At 37.9% G+C, this 21647-nt stretch overlaps 1 protein-coding gene across 4 annotated transcripts; it reads left to right on the top strand.

Annotated features, from left to right (window-relative positions):
• The first annotated feature begins 3428 nt into the window (after positions 1–3428).
• Positions 3429–6437, top strand: LOC145125940 (putative serine/threonine-protein kinase PBL26). Of its 4 annotated transcripts, none has more exons than XM_079061345.1 (4): positions 3429–4432; positions 4810–5821; positions 5903–5937; positions 6037–6437. In XM_079061345.1, exons 1-2 carry the CDS (start codon positions 3521–3523, stop codon positions 5782–5784), a joined length of 1887 nt encoding a protein of 628 aa, XP_078917471.1. In that variant the 5' UTR covers positions 3429–3520; the 3' UTR covers positions 5785–5821; positions 5903–5937; positions 6037–6437. The 4 variants fall into 4 exon arrangements, with proteins under 4 accessions (XP_078917471.1, XP_078917472.1, XP_078917469.1 ...); XM_079061346.1 differs by having other exon boundaries at positions 6019–6437; XM_079061343.1 differs by having other exon boundaries at positions 4810–5937.
• Positions 6438–21647: the final 15210 nt, after the last annotated feature.

Here is a 21647-nt window from a genome sequence, read left to right as displayed (position 1 = left end):
TAATCGATAAGCTTTCGTACCCGGTTTGGAACCAACATGCACTAGTGGTCTTGATCTTGCATCCAACTTCTTTAGATTAACCGGTTCAACTTTTGCATGTGCTAGACACCCAAATATTCGAACATTTTCTAAATTCGGTTTTCTTTTATACAACTTTTCGTATGGAGTTGTATCACCAAGGACTCTTGTGTAATCTCGATTGATTAGATTTGTAGAGTGATTTACCGCTTCTCCCCATAAGTAGTTTGGAACATGCATTGCCTTCATTATACTTCGTGTCATGTCCATTAGTGTTTGGTTTCTTCGTTCCATAATTCCGTTTTGTTGTGGAGAGTATGGGGCGGTAAGGTGGCATTTGACTCCGTTTTGATCACAAAAAGAATTAAATTCGAGAGAAGTAAACTCACCTCCTCGATCACTTCTAAACACTTTCAAAGGCTTTCCGATTTCATTCTCCACCAAAGCTTTGAATTTTTTGAAGTGTGTAAACGCCTCACTCTTTTCTTTTATGAGATAAATCCACATAAATCGTGAAAAATCATCAATTAGTGTAAAAATATACCTATTTTGACCCTTGGTTGCCGGCGTGATCGGACCGCATAAATCACCGTGAACTAGTTCCAATGGTTATTTTGCTTTGTATGTCGTCATAGTCGGGAATGACTTTCTTGTTTGCTTGCCCACCAAGCAAGACTCACACAATTGATTATCATGATCAAATTGGGGTAACCCTTTGACTAGACCCTTTTTGGACATCTTTTTTATTGACTCGAAATTGATGTGCCCAAGTCTTGCATGTCATCGCCATGTATCTTCACTTAGTCTCGAATGAAGGCAAATAGGAACTCCAATTTGTAATTTTATTTTATAAAGGCGGTTTGGAGTTCTTTGTACCTTCATTAATAAGCAATTATCGGCATCGTGCATGGTCAAATAGTTATCTTTCATTCGAATATCACACCCGGCTTCAGTTGCTTGTCCGAGTCTAATAATATTGTTCTTGAGATCCGGTATGTAGTAAATCTCCGTCATCAGCCTTTGTTGACCCATTTTGCCTCGGAAAAGTATAGCACCTTTTTCCTTGATTTTTACACACGAAATTTCTCCCGGTTATACCTTCATCAAGCTCGGAGAAAAATGACCGGTTTCCCGTCATGTGATTGCTCGCCCCGTTATCCAAATAACACACATCGTTGTCTTGTGAGTCGTATCAAGACGGTATCACCTTCTCTTCATTCAAAAACACGGTCTCGTGTAAAAATACAGCCGCATCGGTATCGTCAAATTCATTAAAATTACGCTCTTGTAATTTTTTAATTCGGTCCGGACATTGAGACGCGAAGTGACCCGGCTTATCGCACCGATAACAGATAATTTTTGAACGATCCTTCTTATTCTTATTCTTCTAGTTTTGGTCATTAGTGTTGTTGGGTTTATTTGAATTTTGGCTAGTATTATTGGGCCATTTGGATTTGCATTGGGTTGAATCACTTGACCCGTGTCCATTTGAACCAATTGACCCGTTTGTCTAATAGTGCCCATTTGATCCACTCGTCCCTTCCAATTTCCTTTCGCTCCACTATGAGAACCAGTCGTCTTCTTCGCAAACATTACCTTCGACTGTTCTGCCTCACTTATATCCTCTTCCCTAATTCTCTCTTCGTAAGCCTTGAGCCTTCCGACGATATCTTCAAATCCCACCGTCTTCATGTCCAAGACTTGTTCAAGAGAGGCAACGATTTCGATGAATTTCGATCGGGGTAGAGTTTTCATAAACTTCTTTACCAACTTGGATTCATCAATGGTTTCTCTGAGGGCTGCTGATTTCGAGGCGATACCGAACAATTTTACGGCATACGCGTCATCTGACTCCAACCCTAACATCTTGAGTCAATCGAACTCGGTGGTTAGGGTTTGCAGGCGAGCTTCCTTCACACGATCGGCCCCAACATGACGAGCTTTAATCGCATCCCAGAGTACTTTTGTTGAATCCACATCACCGATCTACATAATCAAGGATTCAGGGATTGCCTGATACAAAAGCCTCATTGACAGGTAGTTTTTCTCTTCATTCTCTTCTGTTCCAGGGTCAATTACACTCCATGCTTTATGAATTCTTAAGACAACCTTCATACGCAGGGACCAAACTGTGTAATTTGTGGAATTGAGCATGGGACATTGAACTAAAGTCGATCCGGTTTCTTTCACATAATCACAGTCACCGGAGCAGGTCCTCCGTCGCCCCCTGCATCAGCCATGTTGACCTTGCTTGTCAACAGGTAAGTAATTTGATCTCACAACTTCTTAACTCAAGCTCTGATACCAATTCAAATCAAAATAGCACAAAACAAAGTGGAATAACTCTCCAATTTTATTGAGAAAATATAACTCTAAAAACTCAATATTGTTTTCTACATAATATTATGTCTCGATATATATATATATATATATATATATATATATATATATATATATATATATATATATATATATATATATATAGATCCGGTAAGAAATTTTTTTTGGTAGGAAGGTAAGAAGTTTTTTTTCTATATATTTTTTTTACGAACAAAATAAATGAATCACTAGATGATTCATTTGTAAGATGATTCACAAGAAAAAATTCCCAAAAAAACATCTTTATGATTTATTTTTAAGTAAATTAAGAAAAAATTCACTTTTATGACAATTTTAGTGAATAACAACAAAATCATTGTATAAATGAATCATCAAGATATTTTTTTAGGAATTTTTTCTTGTGAATCATCTTACAATTGAATCATCTAATGATTCATTTTGTTTGTTCGCGAAAAAATATGTAGAAAAAAAACTTCTTACCTTCCTACCAAAAATTTCCTTCTTATTTGATGTTGACTCTCTCTCTCTCTCTCTCTCTCTCTCTCTCTCTCTCTCTCTCTCTCTCTCTCTCTCTCTCTCTCTCTCTCTCTCTCTCTATATATATATATATATATATATATATATATATATATATATATATATATATATATATATATATATATATATATATATATATATATATATATATATATATATATATATATATATATATATTCCTAAACTACCGACTTCTAGAATAAAACTAGGAAACTTAAACCAACTTGTTTAAGCTCCAAGTTTACTTGGACTCCAAGTCCTACACGACTTAGGATTCCAACAAAAGGTATGTGTATAGATAAAAAAAAAATCTAGAACAATTGTATAATATCTAAAAAAAACAATGGATTAAGAATGCACAAAGACTTGGGGTAACCTTTTTTTAGTATGGATCCTACCTAAGAAAAATATCGAGCGCAATAATCGAAAGAAATTATTTTGGAATGTAGTCAAATAATAGGTTGTCCATTCAAAATGAATAAAAAGATAAATTATTACTAAGTGCATTGTCGGTTGTGTGCGAGAAAGAGAAAGCTTAAGGGTTGCTTGTTTTCATTATATTTCTCCCCATCAAGCTATTCCTAAAAGCTCTTAACTTTGTATCCATTTTATTTTCACCACAAAAATGATGCATCTCGTGCAACAGTTTGAATATCTCAAGATACAACTGGAAGCTATAAAGTTGGCAACCAACAATTTCGCAAATGAAAACTGCATAGGTAGGGGTGGTTTTGGAAAAGTATACAAAGGAGAGCTTGTTCATTACAAGGGGAAAGAAATTGTTGCGATAAAACGATTAGATCCTGTATTTGGGCAAGGAAACCCTGAGTTCTGGAGGGAAATTATTATGCTTTCTCTTTACAAGCATGACAATATTGTTTCTCTATTAGGATTTTGTGACGAAAGTGATGAGAAGATCCTTGTGTACGAGTATGCATCCAGGAGAAGTCTTGACTCGTATCTCAACAAAGATGATCTAATTTGGATTCAACGACTTAATATTTGCATCGGGGCGGCTCGTGGACTGGCGTATCTTCATAATCCTTTTGGGACCCAACAAAGAGTATTGCATCGTGATATTAAGAGTTCTAACATCCTCCTAGATGAGAACTGGAATGCCAAGATCTCAGATTTGGGTTTGTCCAAATTTGGTCCTGCCAACCAAGATTACACATTTCTCGTCACCAACGGTGTAGGCACGATCGGGTATTGTGATCCGCTATATATGGAAACAGGGTTATTAACAAAAGAGTCTGATGTTTATTCCTTCGGTGTGGTGTTGTTTGAAGTGTTGTGTGGGAGGTTGTGTATTGGCAACAAGAATGGTATTCATCGGCCTTTAACAGGTTTGGTTCGTCAATACTATTCGCAAAACAAAATAAAGGAAATTATTTTCGGTAAAATAAAGGATGAAATGAATCCTAAATCTTTAGAGGCGTTCACCACAATAGCCTATCGGTGTTTGAGTAGAGACTTGGAAGAGCGTCCATTAATGACCGACATCGTAAGCATACTTGAAAGTGCGCTTGAATATCAAGTAAGTTATGCTTTTCCTGTACACTCATATATATGTATGTGTTTAGCTAGTATTAATTCTAATATGATCGTTTGATTCTAACAAAAATTTCCATACTAAATATGTCTTAAGCTCACAACTAGATCTGGATGATGTGCTAGAAATGAAAGTTAATTTTAGTCATGGATGATATTATTATATATTTACAATAGAATTATAGAAAGAATACGACCTAGTTTTGCAACAACTAAACGATGTAATCATATATGATATGTTTTTCCTAGTTCGAAATAACATTGGTTCAATGCAATAAAGTTGCTTCTGTGTATTTCATCTTCATGCAATGATTGCTGCTTATACATTTTTTTTTCTTTTTCTTTTGTGGGTGTTTAAAATAGTTGGAGCTTAATTCATTCGATTTAAAAAATAACCCAATCCAATCAAGTAGCTATGAACAAGGAGAGACAACCCAGGAGAAAAGCAGTGACGTGCTTGTATTGATGTTGTGTTCTATCGGGGTTTGGGAGGGGTTTTACCCATTGAGAAACAAGTGGATAAGGTTACCTACAATTCCGGCTGACGAATGTTTCAAACATTCACAGCAAGAATCTTTGGCCGTGGGTAGTGAATTGCTGGTTTTTGGGCGTGAGCTGGTTGGGTTTGTCATATGGAAGTACAGTTTTATTAGACGACAGTGGGTGAGATGTGAAGGGATAAATCATCCTCGTTGCTTATTTGGTTCTGGAACTCTTGGATCAATTTCTATTGTTGCAGGAGGGTTCGACATAAATGGACAAACTATAAAATCAGCCGAGTTATATGATTCATCAACTGGTAGATGGGAAATTTTGCCGGATATGCACTCTCCACGTAGATTATGCTCTAGTTTTTTCATGGATAAAAAGTTTTATGTGATAGGAGGGATGACAAGTAGCACTGATTCGTTAACTTGTGGTGAGGAGTTTGATCTTAATGCGAAACACTGGAGGAAAATTGATGGGATGTACCCTATTATTGTAAAAAAGGTTGCCCAAGCACCTCCTCTTGTTGCAGTTGTTAGTAACGAACTATATGCACTTGACTATCTGAGTAGCATGGTTAAGAAATATGACAAAAACAAGAACACGTGGGACGTTTTGGGCAGACTTCCGGTTAAAGCCAGTTCGATGGAAGGTTGGAGTTTAGTCTTTAAGGCTTGTGGGGATAGGCTTCTAGTTGTGTATGTACAAAAAAGTCTTGAGAATGCATCGATTGTTCTAAATTCTTGGAGTCCAAAATCTAGGATTGAAGATGGTATCTTGGATTGGAATGTTCTTGGTGTTAAGGAGCAAGAATCACAATTTGTTTACGATTGTGCTGTGATGGGTTGCTGAGGACGTGATCACCTGACCAGACCACCAGAGACCATAGGTTTCTTCCTTTGCTTCTCATTTTAACTTATACTTTTATAGCTAGTTTGTTTTCAGGGTTAACTTCGTAAGTTAATTTCAGATGTTACATAATCTGCAGCATCATTAGTCACAGAGGTGCACTTATCTTTTTGTTTACTACTTTTTTTTCTTATTTTGTTTTCTCATATCTTTACTTGTTAATTGTTACATAATCAGTTTCTTACATGGCAACAGACCCCGGACGTCAAGTAGATATTCAAAATAAAAGATCAGCAAAATGGAGAGCAAACCAATATGAACATTAAAACAAAACAATATCGTAATCATGGGGGGCGTTGAGGGAGTGCAAAATGAACAGTTGTACAAAGTCCAATTTTTTTTTTATATATTTTTATTTAAAAAGTAAAAGGCCATTTTTCTGGTTCGTTCCAGGCCTTTAAGGATATTTAATTCCTCAAGCCCGGCCATGTTAGTAATAAATCAGAATACTAGAATATAAACGAAAAGCATGAGTGAACAAGAAATATTAGAAAACAAAACATCTAAGGGCCAGGGGAGAGGCCATCCTTGTAAGAAGCATGTATCAACTATATGTATCTTATACATTCATAAATCGTAGAGAGCTGTGGTATAAAGCATAGTCGGTCACAAAAATTGGATTGGAGGTGCAATGAAAAAATTGTTTTTCTCCATTGGATCTCTAATTCAAATTTCGACCAAAATGATCCAATAAGCAAATTTACAATTTTCATAAATGTGATGTTTATTTTTCCATTGCACCTCTAATCCAAATTTGGAGGGGAAATACCCAATAAGCAAATTTATAAATTTCAAATAGTGGATTTATAATTTAAAGAGTAAATTACACTATTCATCCATGGTATGTTATACAAGTGTCAAATTGCGCGTTTAGTCTTTATTTTTAAAAATTAACTCAGACCGTCTTTTATATGATTATAAGTTACATGTGCTACGTCCATTGTACACATGAAATGATTATTTTACCATTTATCTTTTCTTTTTTAGTGTTTTAATATCTGTTTATTATTTAGAAATTAAAAAAAAAATTAATGAATTATATAATTTATAATTTGGTGGGTCCCACCACCTCTTACACTTCCTCCTACCTTCTCCTCCATCCTCTTCTTCACCATACATATTTTTCGGCACACCACCACCTAACTTTTCTGGCACAATCACCACCCACCACTTTCACCTTCGGCAACTAAATCACAGTTATCGTCGACTATTCCCTCACCCCTTTATAAACATGCCATAAACACACAAATACACACCACACCAAAAAATGATTTCTAATAAATCCAAAATCCATAACTATCTGAAGTTATATGATAAAGATCACCAAATTAAGAATGAAGTAATGTAACAGTGAATGAGACACAATAACAATGGAAGAAGGAATGTCTTGATAACCACAGGCAAAAAAGAACACAACCAGGGAAAACATCCCTCTCACACACACACAAGAGTGTGGAGCCAATACAATCATGCACAAAAAAATAACAGAGTGACCACTAACAAAATCCTCCTGCTCTATTTATTCTTACATTCTCTCTCCTCCAGCTAATCAGCCACTTTTCTCATTTGACCCTTTTACCCTTTTGGAATATATTTTCCATATCCTTGGTTTATTTACATCATGACTACCTAAGTATGAATTTGCATCATTACTCCCCCCTTCGGACAAAGTCTTGTCCTCAAGACTTGATTCGGGAAATTGGCTTTTGATGGTCAATGCATCTTCCCATGTTGCTTCTTCTGATTGTCCATCTTTCCATTGAATCAACCATTGCTCACATTCACTTCCATGCTTTTTTACTATTCTGGTAGCCAAAATTGCAACAGAGGTAATTATGTCACTAGCCTGCAAATCTAACTCTGGAGGTAAAATGGTTTCAGTAGGTCCTTATATGGCTTTCTTCAACAAAGAGACAAGAAAAATTGGATTAATTATGGATGTAGGAGGGAGATCCAACTTGTATGCAACTCGTCCTATCTTAGTTGTGATCTGAAAAGGACCAAAAAAACGTGCTGCCAACTTTGGGTGGATTCGATTAGCCACAGACATTTGTCTATAAGGCTTTAACTTAACATATACCCATTCCCTTTCCTCAAAATGTACATCCCTTCTTTTTTTGTCGGCATTAAATTTCATAATATTTTGAGCATGTAACAGATTTGCCCTCAATTGCTTTAGAGCTTCATCTCGATCTTGTAATTCTTCCAATACCGCCTGGACTCGTATTTCCCCTAGAATGAACTATATGACAGATGGGGATTTCCGCCCATAGACCGCTTCAAATGGAGATATTCCTGTTGAGTTGTGAAAGGTCGAGTTGTACCAAAACTCAGCCCATGGAATCCATAAGGACCACGAACGAGGTTGGTCTGTTGCAAAGCATCGCAAATAGGTTTCAAGACATCGATTTATAACCTCGATTTGGTCCTCGGACCCGGGGTGATATGTTGAGCTCATATGTAATTCAGTGCCTTGAGAACGAAAAATTTCTTGCCAAAAATGGCTGAGAAACAACGAGTATCGATCACTTACTTGGGATTCCATGATAGCGTATCACTTCTTTAACAAACACTTCAGCAATAGACTTAGCAGTGTAGGGGTGTTTAAGCAATATAAAATGACTATACTTAGATAATTGGTCAACCACCACCAGCAATGCATCATACCCCCATGATTTTGGTAAGCCAAGAACGAAATCATTGATAAATGTTCCCATATGGCTTTAGGAATGTCCAATGGTTGTAGTAATCCACCAGGTGCTATTGAACTTGCTTTACACCTTTGACAGACATCATAAGGCTTCACATATTATTTCACTCGTTAAATCATACCCGGCCAATAGAGGTTACCCGCTAATCTTCGATAGGTGCAATAGTATCCTAAGTGTCCCCTAGATGCTGATTTAGGGAATTCTTTCAGAAGATCGGGAATACATTTTGATTTTCTGGAAATTATCGATCGCCCCTTATAATATAAAACTCCATTTTTTTACTTGAAAACCAGGATGAGATGCAGGATTTGATTCACAATCAGTCTTTAACCTTTGTAGATCAGCATCATTATGTGTTTTTGTCAGCAACTCCGCTCCATGTAATCATGAAGGTTCCAATACAAATGCCATTATTTCACCATCTTCATCCCTTCTTGACAGAGTGCTCATCAGCAGCTCTATTTTCCTTGCCTGGTTTATAACGTATCTCAATGTCATATCCGAGCAACTTTGCTCCCCAATTCTGCAGATCGGGACTAGTAATTCATTGTTGCAGCAAAAAATTTAGACTCTTTTGATTTGTATGCACAGTAAAAGTGGTGCCAAGTAAATAGGAACGCCAATGTTGAACTGAAAGTTGATGGGTTATGAGCATTACATCATTCCTATGGTGTACATGCAACCCTAATTGCTTTGATCTAGGTTTTCTACTATGAACACAACAACATTGAATACCAAAGCAATAATCCTAAGAACTACCATACAACAATCAAATTGACATATAAAGTAGGATTTAGATCTTACCTTTTTTGTTATGTAGTAATAACAAGTTCTCCTTGAATATCCTTGACCTTTGAAAGCTTAGTGCCTCAAATGTTGCACCTCTAATGGAGTCACAACACCACTAGCAACAAGATGACTTAGGAGAAGGAGGAGGAGGCATAAAATCGTCTAGGGTTCCCTCTAGGGTTTCAAGTATCGATTTTAGGATGCCTGGGGTTTCCTTATATAGCTGAGGAATTAGGGTTTCACTCAAAAGCCCTATTTGGTTGCTTAGGCTCTAAGCAGCCCACAAGATCCTTCCAGAATCTCCCTTTGGACGAAATCTTATGGGCTATCCATAAGGATTTCGTCCAACCCCTTTCCAAGGGTTCCTCAGCCTACAATACAATTATCTTATAATTACAACATTCGTCCCCCAAGTTTAATTAATCTCTTTTGACCACAAAATTAGTTCTAAATTAATTCTTGATCAATATCAATTAAACAATATGATTTCTCTTTTAATATATTATTCACATAATATATTAATAAATCATAATTAATCCTCTTTCTCCTTATTTCATCCTATCAGTTGCTATGGTGAAGGCAACCCAAAAGGCTATGCTCATAATCGGGTCAAGTACATACCAAAATAGTTATGGGCTTAGACACCTAATCCAACAGTCTCCCACTTGGATAAGTCTAATAACTATTTGCAAGTACGACTTCAGAACCTGATCAACAATCGTAGCTTTCAAAAGCCGTTGTCGAACTCTGATCTTATCAGTAACGCGTCCTTTAGATAAGGGATCATATATTCCTCCATTCTAGATATCGTATGAACTGAGACATGGATTTTAATCATACTCTATGTTCATGTGTTGTTTTCTGATTTCCGATTTATGACTACTGATAACCGACTACAATTGAACACATCAACTTAGTCCAGGCTTGGCCAAGTGCTTAGGGTGTCATCACTAAATCATCGAGGGGCCCACAGATATCGCTTTTATCCCACACTGAGTAAAAGGAACGGATAAATTTCGACTCAAATGCTTGCTTGTACTTACTCATCAAATCACACACAACAATATGTTTTATAACACCAAGTTACTGGTGCGTTTACATATTATCAATGTGCAACCGACTTGCAAACTACAACTCACGTGTCTCCGTTTCAATAATATAAGATATTATCGTGTCACTAATCACTCGTGATAAAATCCATGAAGTGATTCAAGTAAGCATGGGTTTAATCCAATACTCAAATCTTATTTCAGGAGCACTCATGAACACTGCAGCAGACCTTTGTTATGTCTAAAACGCTGTAGACAATCAACAGTTGGATTCATGACAGTCTTACCTCATTACCTACTTCCAAAGTATGATCGACTGTGGATGGTTTGAATAATCTTATTATTCGGGAAGTCAAAACATGCGAAGTGGAACACAAGAATAATCGAATCCAATATGGTCTCAAACTTTTGATTATAAATAAAACACATTTTATTTAATCACCATATCGATTACACATTATTCATTGTATAATGTTCCGGATAATCAACTTATTACTTGAATTATAACAACAGTTGTCTCATGCTCCAAGCATGCACACTATGTTTACCTATGGTCCATAGTTTGTGAAATATATCAATTGAACACATTTCCAACGATACTCATTTCACAACTCCTAATCCTTATCATAAGTGTAAGAATACCAAATTCTTGCCACTATTAGAATATGTTAGATTCTAACATTTTATGCAACGATCCTTTCGTAATGTCACAGCACCAAAGTCATCAAGACTTTGCCAATGATATTACAAAGTGCTCTATTGGAAATTGTTACAAGGCAATTCCATAGATACGAAGTCTTACATTCAAAGTACATTCCTTTGAACATCCTTCTTGCATAAAAGTTTCTAATCTAGACATAGATTCTTGATATCCAACTCCCATTTATGGAAACATTTCCATATTTGCCATATGACAACTCATTCTAAATAAAGTCCTATCTATTCATAATAATGTCAATATGGTCCATCCATTACTATACTTCCAACTGCCCACAGGTGACCAATCCTTGGTGAAACTTAGATTGTTCTTGACAGTTGTTTAATTAATTTCAGTCAAATCTGGTTCTGGTCCTTTTTCCTTCTTAATGCCATAGGCATTTGGAAAATCAGAACGGTCGAATATTACAACATATGCAATCGATCCTATACCTGAAGCGTATGGGATACGATACGCAATGAAAACGTGATACTTTACCAGTCTCTTGCCATAATATTGCCATATATAGGATTCCCTTATGTTGAATCTTTTCAACATAACATCCATATATACCTTTTGACTAAATTTGATTAAAAATTTTTGATCTAAACTTTTAGATTTGAAATGAAGTATAATATTCTCTCCCTTAATTATAGCAAAAACAACATTTAAACCCCTGCAACTTTGCAAAGTGAAACCTTTTGTTTTCTATAATTAATATTGCTAACTTGCAACACTTAAAATAATAATCATGCTCCCACCAACATGATGATTATATCCTTACCAGCATAACACTTATGCTCCTACTAGCTTTGACATATATCCAGAAATCAACTGAACTTCTAGAAAACAATACTTATCGAATTTCTTAACGAAAGTTCATATTTCTGATAGGAGATGCTTTGATAAGCCTTTATCTAAGCTTCTCAAACTCATACACCTTTCCTTAGATAGCTCATATGTGTGTCTAAACAATTTCAGAACTTACAACAATAAGTCTTAATTGTTCAAACTAATTGCCAAATCTCACAATTCGAACTATGAAGAGGGATGTCGTAATCATAATCGAATTTGAGAATGCAATTAACACAATCGCTATCTCCTTAAAATCTTCCTAGCGAAAGCGTTTCCTCACAATCATTTTCATGAAATGGAGAGAAACCTTGTCACTTAGATTTTATTATGTATGTGTTCCTATCCATGTGAATTTTGCATAACCATAATCATAAGACAAGGTTAGTGACAAATCCAAACTCATATGGACTAAACTTGTTCAATCTTGATTTCTTGCCACCTGGCAGTACAAGGGCCTGCCATGTCTTCCAAGTTGTTGAGCAGATCACCTATACAAATCAATGAACTTTCATTGATTAAGGTGCTTTGCCTTTATGCATTCAAATGAGAACTCATAGGACTCACATGCATAGTCAACTTTAAATGAAATGGTCACAGAAACAAGAATGTGCCAACACGATATGTTACAAACCTCAAGTTGTGTGCTAGTGTTTAACAATAGGTTTACCCTTGATTAGTTCTTGAAACTTTTCAAGATCATTTAGACTCCTACTGACCTCTTGACATATAATATTCTCTTGTCAAGAAATATTCCTTGACAAAACAAATATTCAAGAGTTAGTGTGGGTCCTTATCAAGGCAAACACTACACACAATTGGTTTTAGTTGATCTTTGTCTTATCCAAGACATCACAATTTACCAATTTCAAATGTGCAGGAACAAGAATACAATTTCTAGTCCACATTTGATGAGTATGTTATAAACCTTCATAAGATGATGTCACTCAAATCACAATCTTGGAGTACGACTCTAAGACTTGATTTTGGAACGAAGTATGATTCACCTTTTGATTTAACCATTTCAAAAATTGTCGATTCCTCTTCTTAGCCATTCTAGTGTGCTAAGGTGTCCTTAGAGGATCAATTGTGACACGGTTTCATAATCACTAAGTTAATCATAAAATACGATACTTAAGTACTCTCCCATCTTTTCAGATTGGAGAAACTTTTATCTTTCTGCCTAATTGATTCTTCTTATTCATTCTGCTATTCATTGAAACTTTTCCAATGATTCAGAATCATACTTAATCTTTTAAGTATAACCACATTTACTAATCTTTTAGCAAATCATGACGAATATTTTATCGTTCTTTGTGGTGGACTCGACCTAGTGCACACAAATTCGTACTAGATCCTTTATGATGGGTTTTTGAGCATTCTAACACTTTCTAAGTGTACATGCAACCCTAATAACCTTGAATCTATGTTTTCTCTATATACATGCAAATTTCTTTTTCAAGGTTATTTCCTAACTAGCATGGCATGGGGATTACATAAAACATAAAACTAGTAGAAATACATACCTTGTTGTTGCTTGGATTCCTTCAAGACTTTGTGAGCCTAGCACCCCAAATGTTGTGCCTCAAATGCTTCACACAACACCACAAGACTTGGAATAACTTGAGAGAATACTTCTAGCACTCAAAATTGGTTATGCCCTCTCTAGTAACACTATGTCCACTAGGTCCACTTTTTGCTAGCCATAGAGTTCCTTTTATAGTGTTGTCACAATTAGGGTTTACACATGAATGCCCTTAATTGTCATGACTCTTGATTTCCCATGACCCATGGATTTGTAACTCCCATGGACTATCCATGGAGCTCCATATGGTTACATCCATAACCCATAAACCATGGATCATTAATCCACCATAAAAGAATTGATGATTGTCATAATCAACCCTATATATTTAATTAGTCTCACTTTGATCACCAAATTAATACTAGATTAATACTTGATCAATACTAATTAAATAATAATATTATTAATATATTAGAACTTATAATATATTAATAATGATAAGTGCCTTATTCTCTCATTTAGTCTATCCAAGTATTGCAATGCCATGCAACCCAAATGGACCATGCCGGGTCGGGTCAAGTACATACCAAATAAAGTTATGGACTTAGACACTATATCCAACAGTCTCCCACTTGGATAAGTCTAATAACTATATTTGCAAATATGACTTCAAAATCCGACTAGCAATCGTAGCTCTTTCAAAGTCTCTCGGAACTGAGATGATGATGATACGCCATTTAAGATAAGTGATCATATAATCCTCTATTCTCATGATATCAGCCGGACAAACACATGGAACATGGTCTTACTTATTGTCCAGCATTTGTTTCTCGATCTCTGATTTGTTTCGACATAGAACTAAATTGAACACATCAATTAGGTTCTGACCGGGCCCGGTACATAGGTCAAAACCAAATCATCGAGGGGCCCAGATATCGCTTCTATTTCTAGAAGGAACAGATAAACTTCGACTGATATGCTTGTACTAACTACTTGTTGAATTATTCACAAAGGCACGTTTTATAACATCGAGTTACCAATGCGTTTTCGTACAATCAATGAATAACCAACTCATAGTCAACAACTCATATCTCTAGGTTTGAAGATTTATATGATATTACCGTCTCACGATCACTCGAGATAAATTCCATGAAGTGATGCAAGTGAGCGTGGGTTGGATCCAATACTCAGCCCTTATGAGTACTCATGAATGTTGTAGCAACCATTGCATTGTCCAAAGCACTTTTAGACAAATCATACAAGCCAAATTCATGACAGTCTTAAATCAATACTTACTTCCAAAGTTTGACTGACTGTGGATGGTTTGAATAATAACATAATTATTCTGGAAGTAAAAACATGCAAAATTGAAACATAGTAAACAATCAACACAAGATAGTAACACCTTACTCATAAATAAATAACAACTTTTATTTATCATCAAATGTCAATTACATTTTACAAGTTTCAGGAATCTAATTATTGAAACTAATATCATCCCTCAGCCCAATGTGCCTCGCATGCTGTAAATGCTTAACCCTGCTCAGTCCCTTCGTGAGGGGATCTGCCGGGTTCTCATTTGATGATACCCTCTTAGCCACGAGGAGTCCTTCTTCTATTCGATGTCTGATGAAATGGTATTTTCTGTCAATGTGCCTAGATCTCCCGTGATCTCTTGGTTCCTTAGCCAAAGCAACCGCACTTTCGCTGTCACAGAAAATTTCCATTGGCTCTTTTATAGCTGGTACAACTCCAAGGTCTCCGATGAAGTTCTTTAGCCATATCGCCTCCTTAGCTGCTTCACTTGCTGCTATGTACTCTGATTCACAAGTAGAATCAGCTACTGTCTCCTGCTTGGAACTTTTCCAAGTAATTGCCCCTCCATTTAGGATAAAGACCCAGCCCGACTGAGAGCGGAAATTATCCCTATCAGTCTGGAAGCTAGCATCGCTATATCCTTCCACTCTCAAGTCATCACTGCCTCCGAGGGTAAGGACCCAATCCTTAGTCCTCCGCAGATACTTGAGAATGTTCTTTACCGCTGTCCAGTGTGCCTTGCCAGGGTTCCCTTGATATCTACTGACCATGCTCAAAGCAAAGGCCACATCAGGGCGAGTACAAGTCATAGCATACATGATCGAGCCCACAGCGGAAGCATATGGTATATGACTCATCTCAGCTATCTCAGCCTCTGTACTCGGACTCTGAGTCTTACTCAGCTTGGCATTACTCTGGATTGGTAATTCTCCTTTCTTGGATTCTTGCATGCTGAACCTCTTCAGCACCTTATCCAAGTAAGTACTTTGACTAAGTCCAATTAGTCTCTTACTCCTATCTCTCAATATCCTTATCCCTAGGATATAGGCAGCTTCCCCAAGGTCCTTCATAGCGAAACACTTCCCAAGCCAGGACTTAACCTCCTGCAAGGTTGGGACGTCGTTTCCTATGAGAAGTATGTCATCCACATACAACACCAAGAAGCTAACTATGCTCCCACTAGCCCTGACATACACACAAGACTCATCCTCACTCCTAGAAAAGCCAAACTCTTTGACTTTCTCATCAAAGCAAAGATTCCATCTGCGAGATGCTTGTTTCAATCCATAAATGGATTTATCAAGCTTACACACTCTATTAGGGTATCTTGTATCGACAAAACCCTCTGGTTGAGCCATGTAAACATCCTCAGCCAACTTTCCATTAAGGAAAGCGGTTTAGACATCCATTTGCCATATTTCATAATCATGAAATGCAGCTATGGCTTACAATACTCTAATAGACTTAATCTTAGCTACTGGTGAGAAGGTCTCATCATAGTCAACTCCCGGAGTTTGAGTAAAGCCCTTCGCAACCAGTCGCGCTTTATAAGTGTGTACCTTCCCATCCATGTCGGTCTTCTTCTTGAAGATCCATTTGCACCCAACTGTCTTACGACCTGGTACATTGTCAACCAAGTTCCAAACTTGATTGTCATACATGGACTGAATCTCGCTGTCCATAGCCTCCTTCCATTTAGCAGACTCAGGGCCTGCCATGGCTTCCTTGTAATTATTAGGTTCATCCAAATCTATTAGTGTACTATCACTAATAAATATATCACCTTCAGTGGTGATGTGATATCCATAATAAAAATCAGGTGTGTTCCTCACCCTAGTGGAACGTCTTGGAGGTACAGACTCATCTATCGGATCAACAGGAGTTTCCTCCTCAGGTTGGTCGATAGCATTTGAGGTTCCTTCACCACTTGACTCTTGAAGCTCTTCAAGGTCAATTTTCCTCCCACTGTCCCCTTGGCTTATGAATTCTCTCTCACGAAAGACTCCTCTTCTTGCTACAAAAACCACATTATCACTGGGTCTGTAGAAGAGGTAACCAAAGGATCTCTGTGGGTAGCCGATGAAAATACACCTCTCACTTCGAGGTTCAAGCTTATCATGAGTCTCACGCCTCACGAAAGCTTCACAACCCCAAATCTTGATGTGGTCCAAATTGGGAACTTTCCCAGTCCACATCTCGTGAGGTGTTTTGGCAACCTTTTTAGTAGGGACTAGATTAAGGATATGGGCGGCAGTCTCTAAGGCATACCCCCAGAAAGAGATTGGTAACGAAGCTCGACTCATCATGGAACGAACCATATCCAAGAAGGTTCGATTGCGCCTCTCAGCTACACCATTCAACTGTGGTGTCCTAGGAGGTGTCAATTGTGAGACAATCCCACATTCCTTAAGATAGTCAAGGAACTCAATGCTAAGATACTCTCCTCCTCGATCGGATCGGAGCATCTTGATGTTCCTGCCCAATTGATTCTCAACTTCCTGCTTAAACTCTTTGAACTTTTCAAAGGTTTCTGACTTATGCTTGATCAAGTAAATATATCCATATCTACTGTAATCATCAGTAAAAGTCACATAATAGCGATTAGCATCCCTTGTAGCAACTCTGAAGGGCCCACACACATCCGTGTGTACAAGGTCCAACAAACCTTCACCCCTATCACAAGTACCTGTGAAGGGTGACTTTGTCATTTTTCCAAGTAAACAAGACTCGCAACTATCATCTGACTTGAGGTCAAATGATTCCAAGACTCCAGCCTTTTGGAGTTGGCCTATGCGCTTCTTGTTAACATGTCCAAGACGACAATGCCACAAGGATGCTTTATCCAAGCTATCTGAAGAATCAATATACAACACATTATTTCCTAGATTGTCTACAACATTCACGGCTTCATATACACCATCACAAGGTAATGCTTTAAAGTGAAATACATCATTGTAATAAACATTAATAGCACCATTTTTATTATCAAATGAAAATGTAAAACCTTGTTTGTACAAGCCATGAAAGGAAATAATATTTCTCGCCATTTCGGGCGAGTAACAACACTTATTCAAATCTAACATTAACCCATTATTAAGCAATAAAGAATAAACTCCTATCTTGGTAACAGGTGATGCTTTCCTGCAAGGTTGGGACGTCGTTTCCTATGAGAAGTATGTCATCCACATACAACACCAAGAAGCTAACTATGCTCCCACTAGCCCTGACATACACACAAGACTCATCCTCACTCCTAGAAAAGCCAAACTCTTTGACTTTCTCATCAAAGCAAAGATTCCATCTGCGAGATGCTTGTTTCAATCCATAAATGGATTTATCAAGCTTACACACTCTATTAGGGTATCTTGTATCGACAAAACCCTCTGGTTGAGCCATGTAAACATCCTCAGCCAACTTTCCATTAAGGAAAGCGGTTTTGACATCCATTTGCCATATTTCATAATCATGAAATGCAGCTATGGCTAACAATACTCTAATAGACTTAATCTTAGCTACTGGTGAGAAGGTCTCATCATAGTCAACTCCCGGAGTTTGAGTAAAGCCCTTCGCAACCAGTCGCGCTTTATAAGTGTACCTTCCCATCCATGTCGGTCTTCTTCTTGAAGATCCATTTTCACCCAACTGTCTTACGACCTGGTACATTGTCAACCAAGTTCCAAACTTGATTGTCATACATGGACTGAATCTCGATGTCCATAGCCTCCTTCCATTTAGCAGACTCAGGGCCTGCCATGGCTTCCCTGTAATTATTAGGTTCATCCAAATCTATTAGTGTACTATCACTAATAAATGTATCACCTTCAGTGGTGATGTGATATCCATAATAAAAATCAGGTGTGTTCCTCACCCTAGTGGAACGTCTTGGAGGTACAGACTCATCTATCGGATCAACAGGAGTTTCCTCCTCAGGTTGGTCGATAGCATTTGAGGTTCCTTCACCATTTGACTCTTAAAGCTCTTCAAGGTCAACTTGCCTCCCACTGTCCCCTTGGCTTATGAATTCTCTCTCACGAAAGACTCCTCTTCTTGCTACAAAAACCACATTATCACTGGGTCTGTAGAAGAGGTAACCAAAGGATCTCTGTGGGTAGCCGATGAAAATACACCTCTCACTTCGAGGTTCAAGCTTATCATGAGTCTCACGCCTCACGAAAGCTTCACAACCCCAAATCTTGATGTGGTCCAAATTGGGAACTTTCCCAGTCCACATCTCGTGAGGTGTTTTGGCAACCTTTTTAGTAGGGACTAGATTAAGGATATGGGCGGCAGTCTCTAAGGCATACCCCCAGAAAGAGATTGGTAACGAAGCTCGACTCATCATGGAACGAACCATATCCAACAAGGTTCGATTGCGCCTCTCAGCTACACCATTCAACTGTGGTGTCCTGGGAGGTGTCAATTGTGAGACAATCCCACATTCCTTAAGATAGTCAAGGAACTCAATGCTAAGATACTCTCCTCCTCGATCGGATCGGAGCATCTTGATGTTCCTGCCCAATTGATTCTCAACTTCCTGCTTAAACTCTTTGAACTTTTCAAAGGTTTCTGACTTATGCTTGATCAAGTAAATATATCCATATCTACTGTAATCATCAGTAAAAGTCACATAATAGCGATTAGCATCCCTTGTAGCAACTCTGAAGGGCCCACACACATCCGTGTGTACAAGGTCCAACAAACCTTCACCCCTATCACAAGTACCTGTGAAGGGTGACTTTGTCATTTTTCCAAGTAAACAAGACTCGCAACTATCATCTGACTTGAGGTCAAATGATTCCAAGACTCCAGCCTTTTGGAGTTGGCCTATGCGCTTCTTGTTAACATGTCCAAGACGACAATGCCACAAGGATGCTTTATCCAAGCTATCTGAAGAATCAATATACAACACATTATTTCCTAGATTGTCTACAACATTCACGGCTTCATATACACCATCACAAGGTAATGCTTTAAAGTGAAATACATCATTGTAATAAACATTAATAGCACCATTTTTATTATCAAATGAAAATGTAAAACCTTGTTTGTACAAGCCATGAAAGGAAATAATATTTCTCGCCATTTCGGGCGAGTAACAACACTTATTCAAATCTAACATTAACCCATTATTAAGCAATAAAGAATAAACTCCTATCTTGGTAACAGGTGATGCTTTCCTGCAAGGTTGGGACGTCGTTTCCTATGAGAAGTATGTCATCCACATACAACACCAAGAAGCTAACTATGCTCCCACTAGCCCTGACATACACACAAGACTCATCCTCACTCCTAGAAAAGCCAAACTCTTTGACTTTCTCATCAAAGCAAAGATTCCATCTGCGAGATGCTTGTTTCAATCCATAAATGGATTTATCAAGCTTACACACTCTATTAGGGTATCTTGTATCGACAAAACCCTCTGGTTGAGCCATGTAAACATCCTCAGCCAACTTTCCATTAAGGAAAGCGGTTTTGACATCCATTTGCCATATTTCATAATCATGAAATGCAGCTATGGCTAACAATACTCTAATAGACTTAATCTTAGCTACTGGTGAGAAGGTCTCATCATAGTCAACTCCCGGAGTTTGAGTAAAGCCCTTCGCAACCAGTCGCGCTTTATAAGTGTACCTTCCCATCCATGTCGGTCTTCTTCTTGAAGATCCATTTTCACCCAACTGTCTTACGACCTGGTACATTGTCAACCAAGTTCCAAACTTGATTGTCATACATGGACTGAATCTCGATGTCCATAGCCTCCTTCCATTTAGCAGACTCAGGGCCTGCCATGGCTTCCCTGTAATTATTAGGTTCATCCAAATCTATTAGTGTACTATCACTAATAAATGTATCACCTTCAGTGGTGATGTGATATCCATAATAAAAATCAGGTGTGTTCCTCACCCTAGTGGAACGTCTTGGAGGTACAGACTCATCTATCGGATCAACAGGAGTTTCCTCCTCAGGTTGGTCGATAGCATTTGAGGTTCCTTCACCATTTGACTCTTAAAGCTCTTCAAGGTCAACTTGCCTCCCACTGTCCCCTTGGCTTATGAATTCTCTCTCACGAAAGACTCCTCTTCTTGCTACAAAAACCACATTATCACTGGGTCTGTAGAAGAGGTAACCAAAGGATCTCTGTGGGTAGCCGATGAAAATACACCTCTCACTTCGAGGTTCAAGCTTATCATGAGTCTCACGCCTCACGAAAGCTTCACAACCCCAAATCTTGATGTGGTCCAAATTGGGAACTTTCCCAGTCCACATCTCGTGAGGTGTTTTGGCAACCTTTTTAGTAGGGACTAGATTAAGGATATGGGCGGCAGTCTCTAAGGCATACCCCCAGAAAGAGATTGGTAACGAAGCTCGACTCATCATGGAACGAACCATATCCAAGAAGGTTCGATTGCGCCTCTCAGCTACACCATTCAACTGTGGTGTCCTGGGAGGTGTCAATTGTGAGACAATCCCACATTCCTCAAGATAGTCAAGGAACTCAATGCTAAGATACTCTCCTCCTCGATCGGATCGGAGCATCTTGATGTTCCTGCCCAATTGATTCTCAACTTCCTGCTTAAACTCTTTGAACTTTTCAAAGGTTTCTGACTTATGCTTGATCAAGTAAATATATCCATATCTACTGTAATCATCAGTAAAAGTCACATAATAGCGATTAGCATCCCTTGTAGCAACTCTGAAGGGCCCACACACATCCGTGTGTACAAGGTCCAACAAACCTTCACCCCTATCACAAGTACCTGTGAAGGGTGACTTTGTCATTTTTCCAAGTAAACAAGACTCGCAACTATCATCTGACTTGAGGTCAAATGATTCCAAGACTCCAGCCTTTTGGAGTTGGCCTATGC

Source organism: Lactuca virosa, chromosome 7, assembly GCF_052849685.1.
Source record: "Lactuca virosa cultivar CGN04683 chromosome 7, Lactuca_virosa_CGN04683_v6, whole genome shotgun sequence".
Lineage (NCBI taxonomy): Eukaryota > Viridiplantae > Streptophyta > Magnoliopsida > Asterales > Asteraceae > Lactuca > Lactuca virosa.
This window is presented reverse-complemented; position numbering and strand designations above follow the sequence as displayed.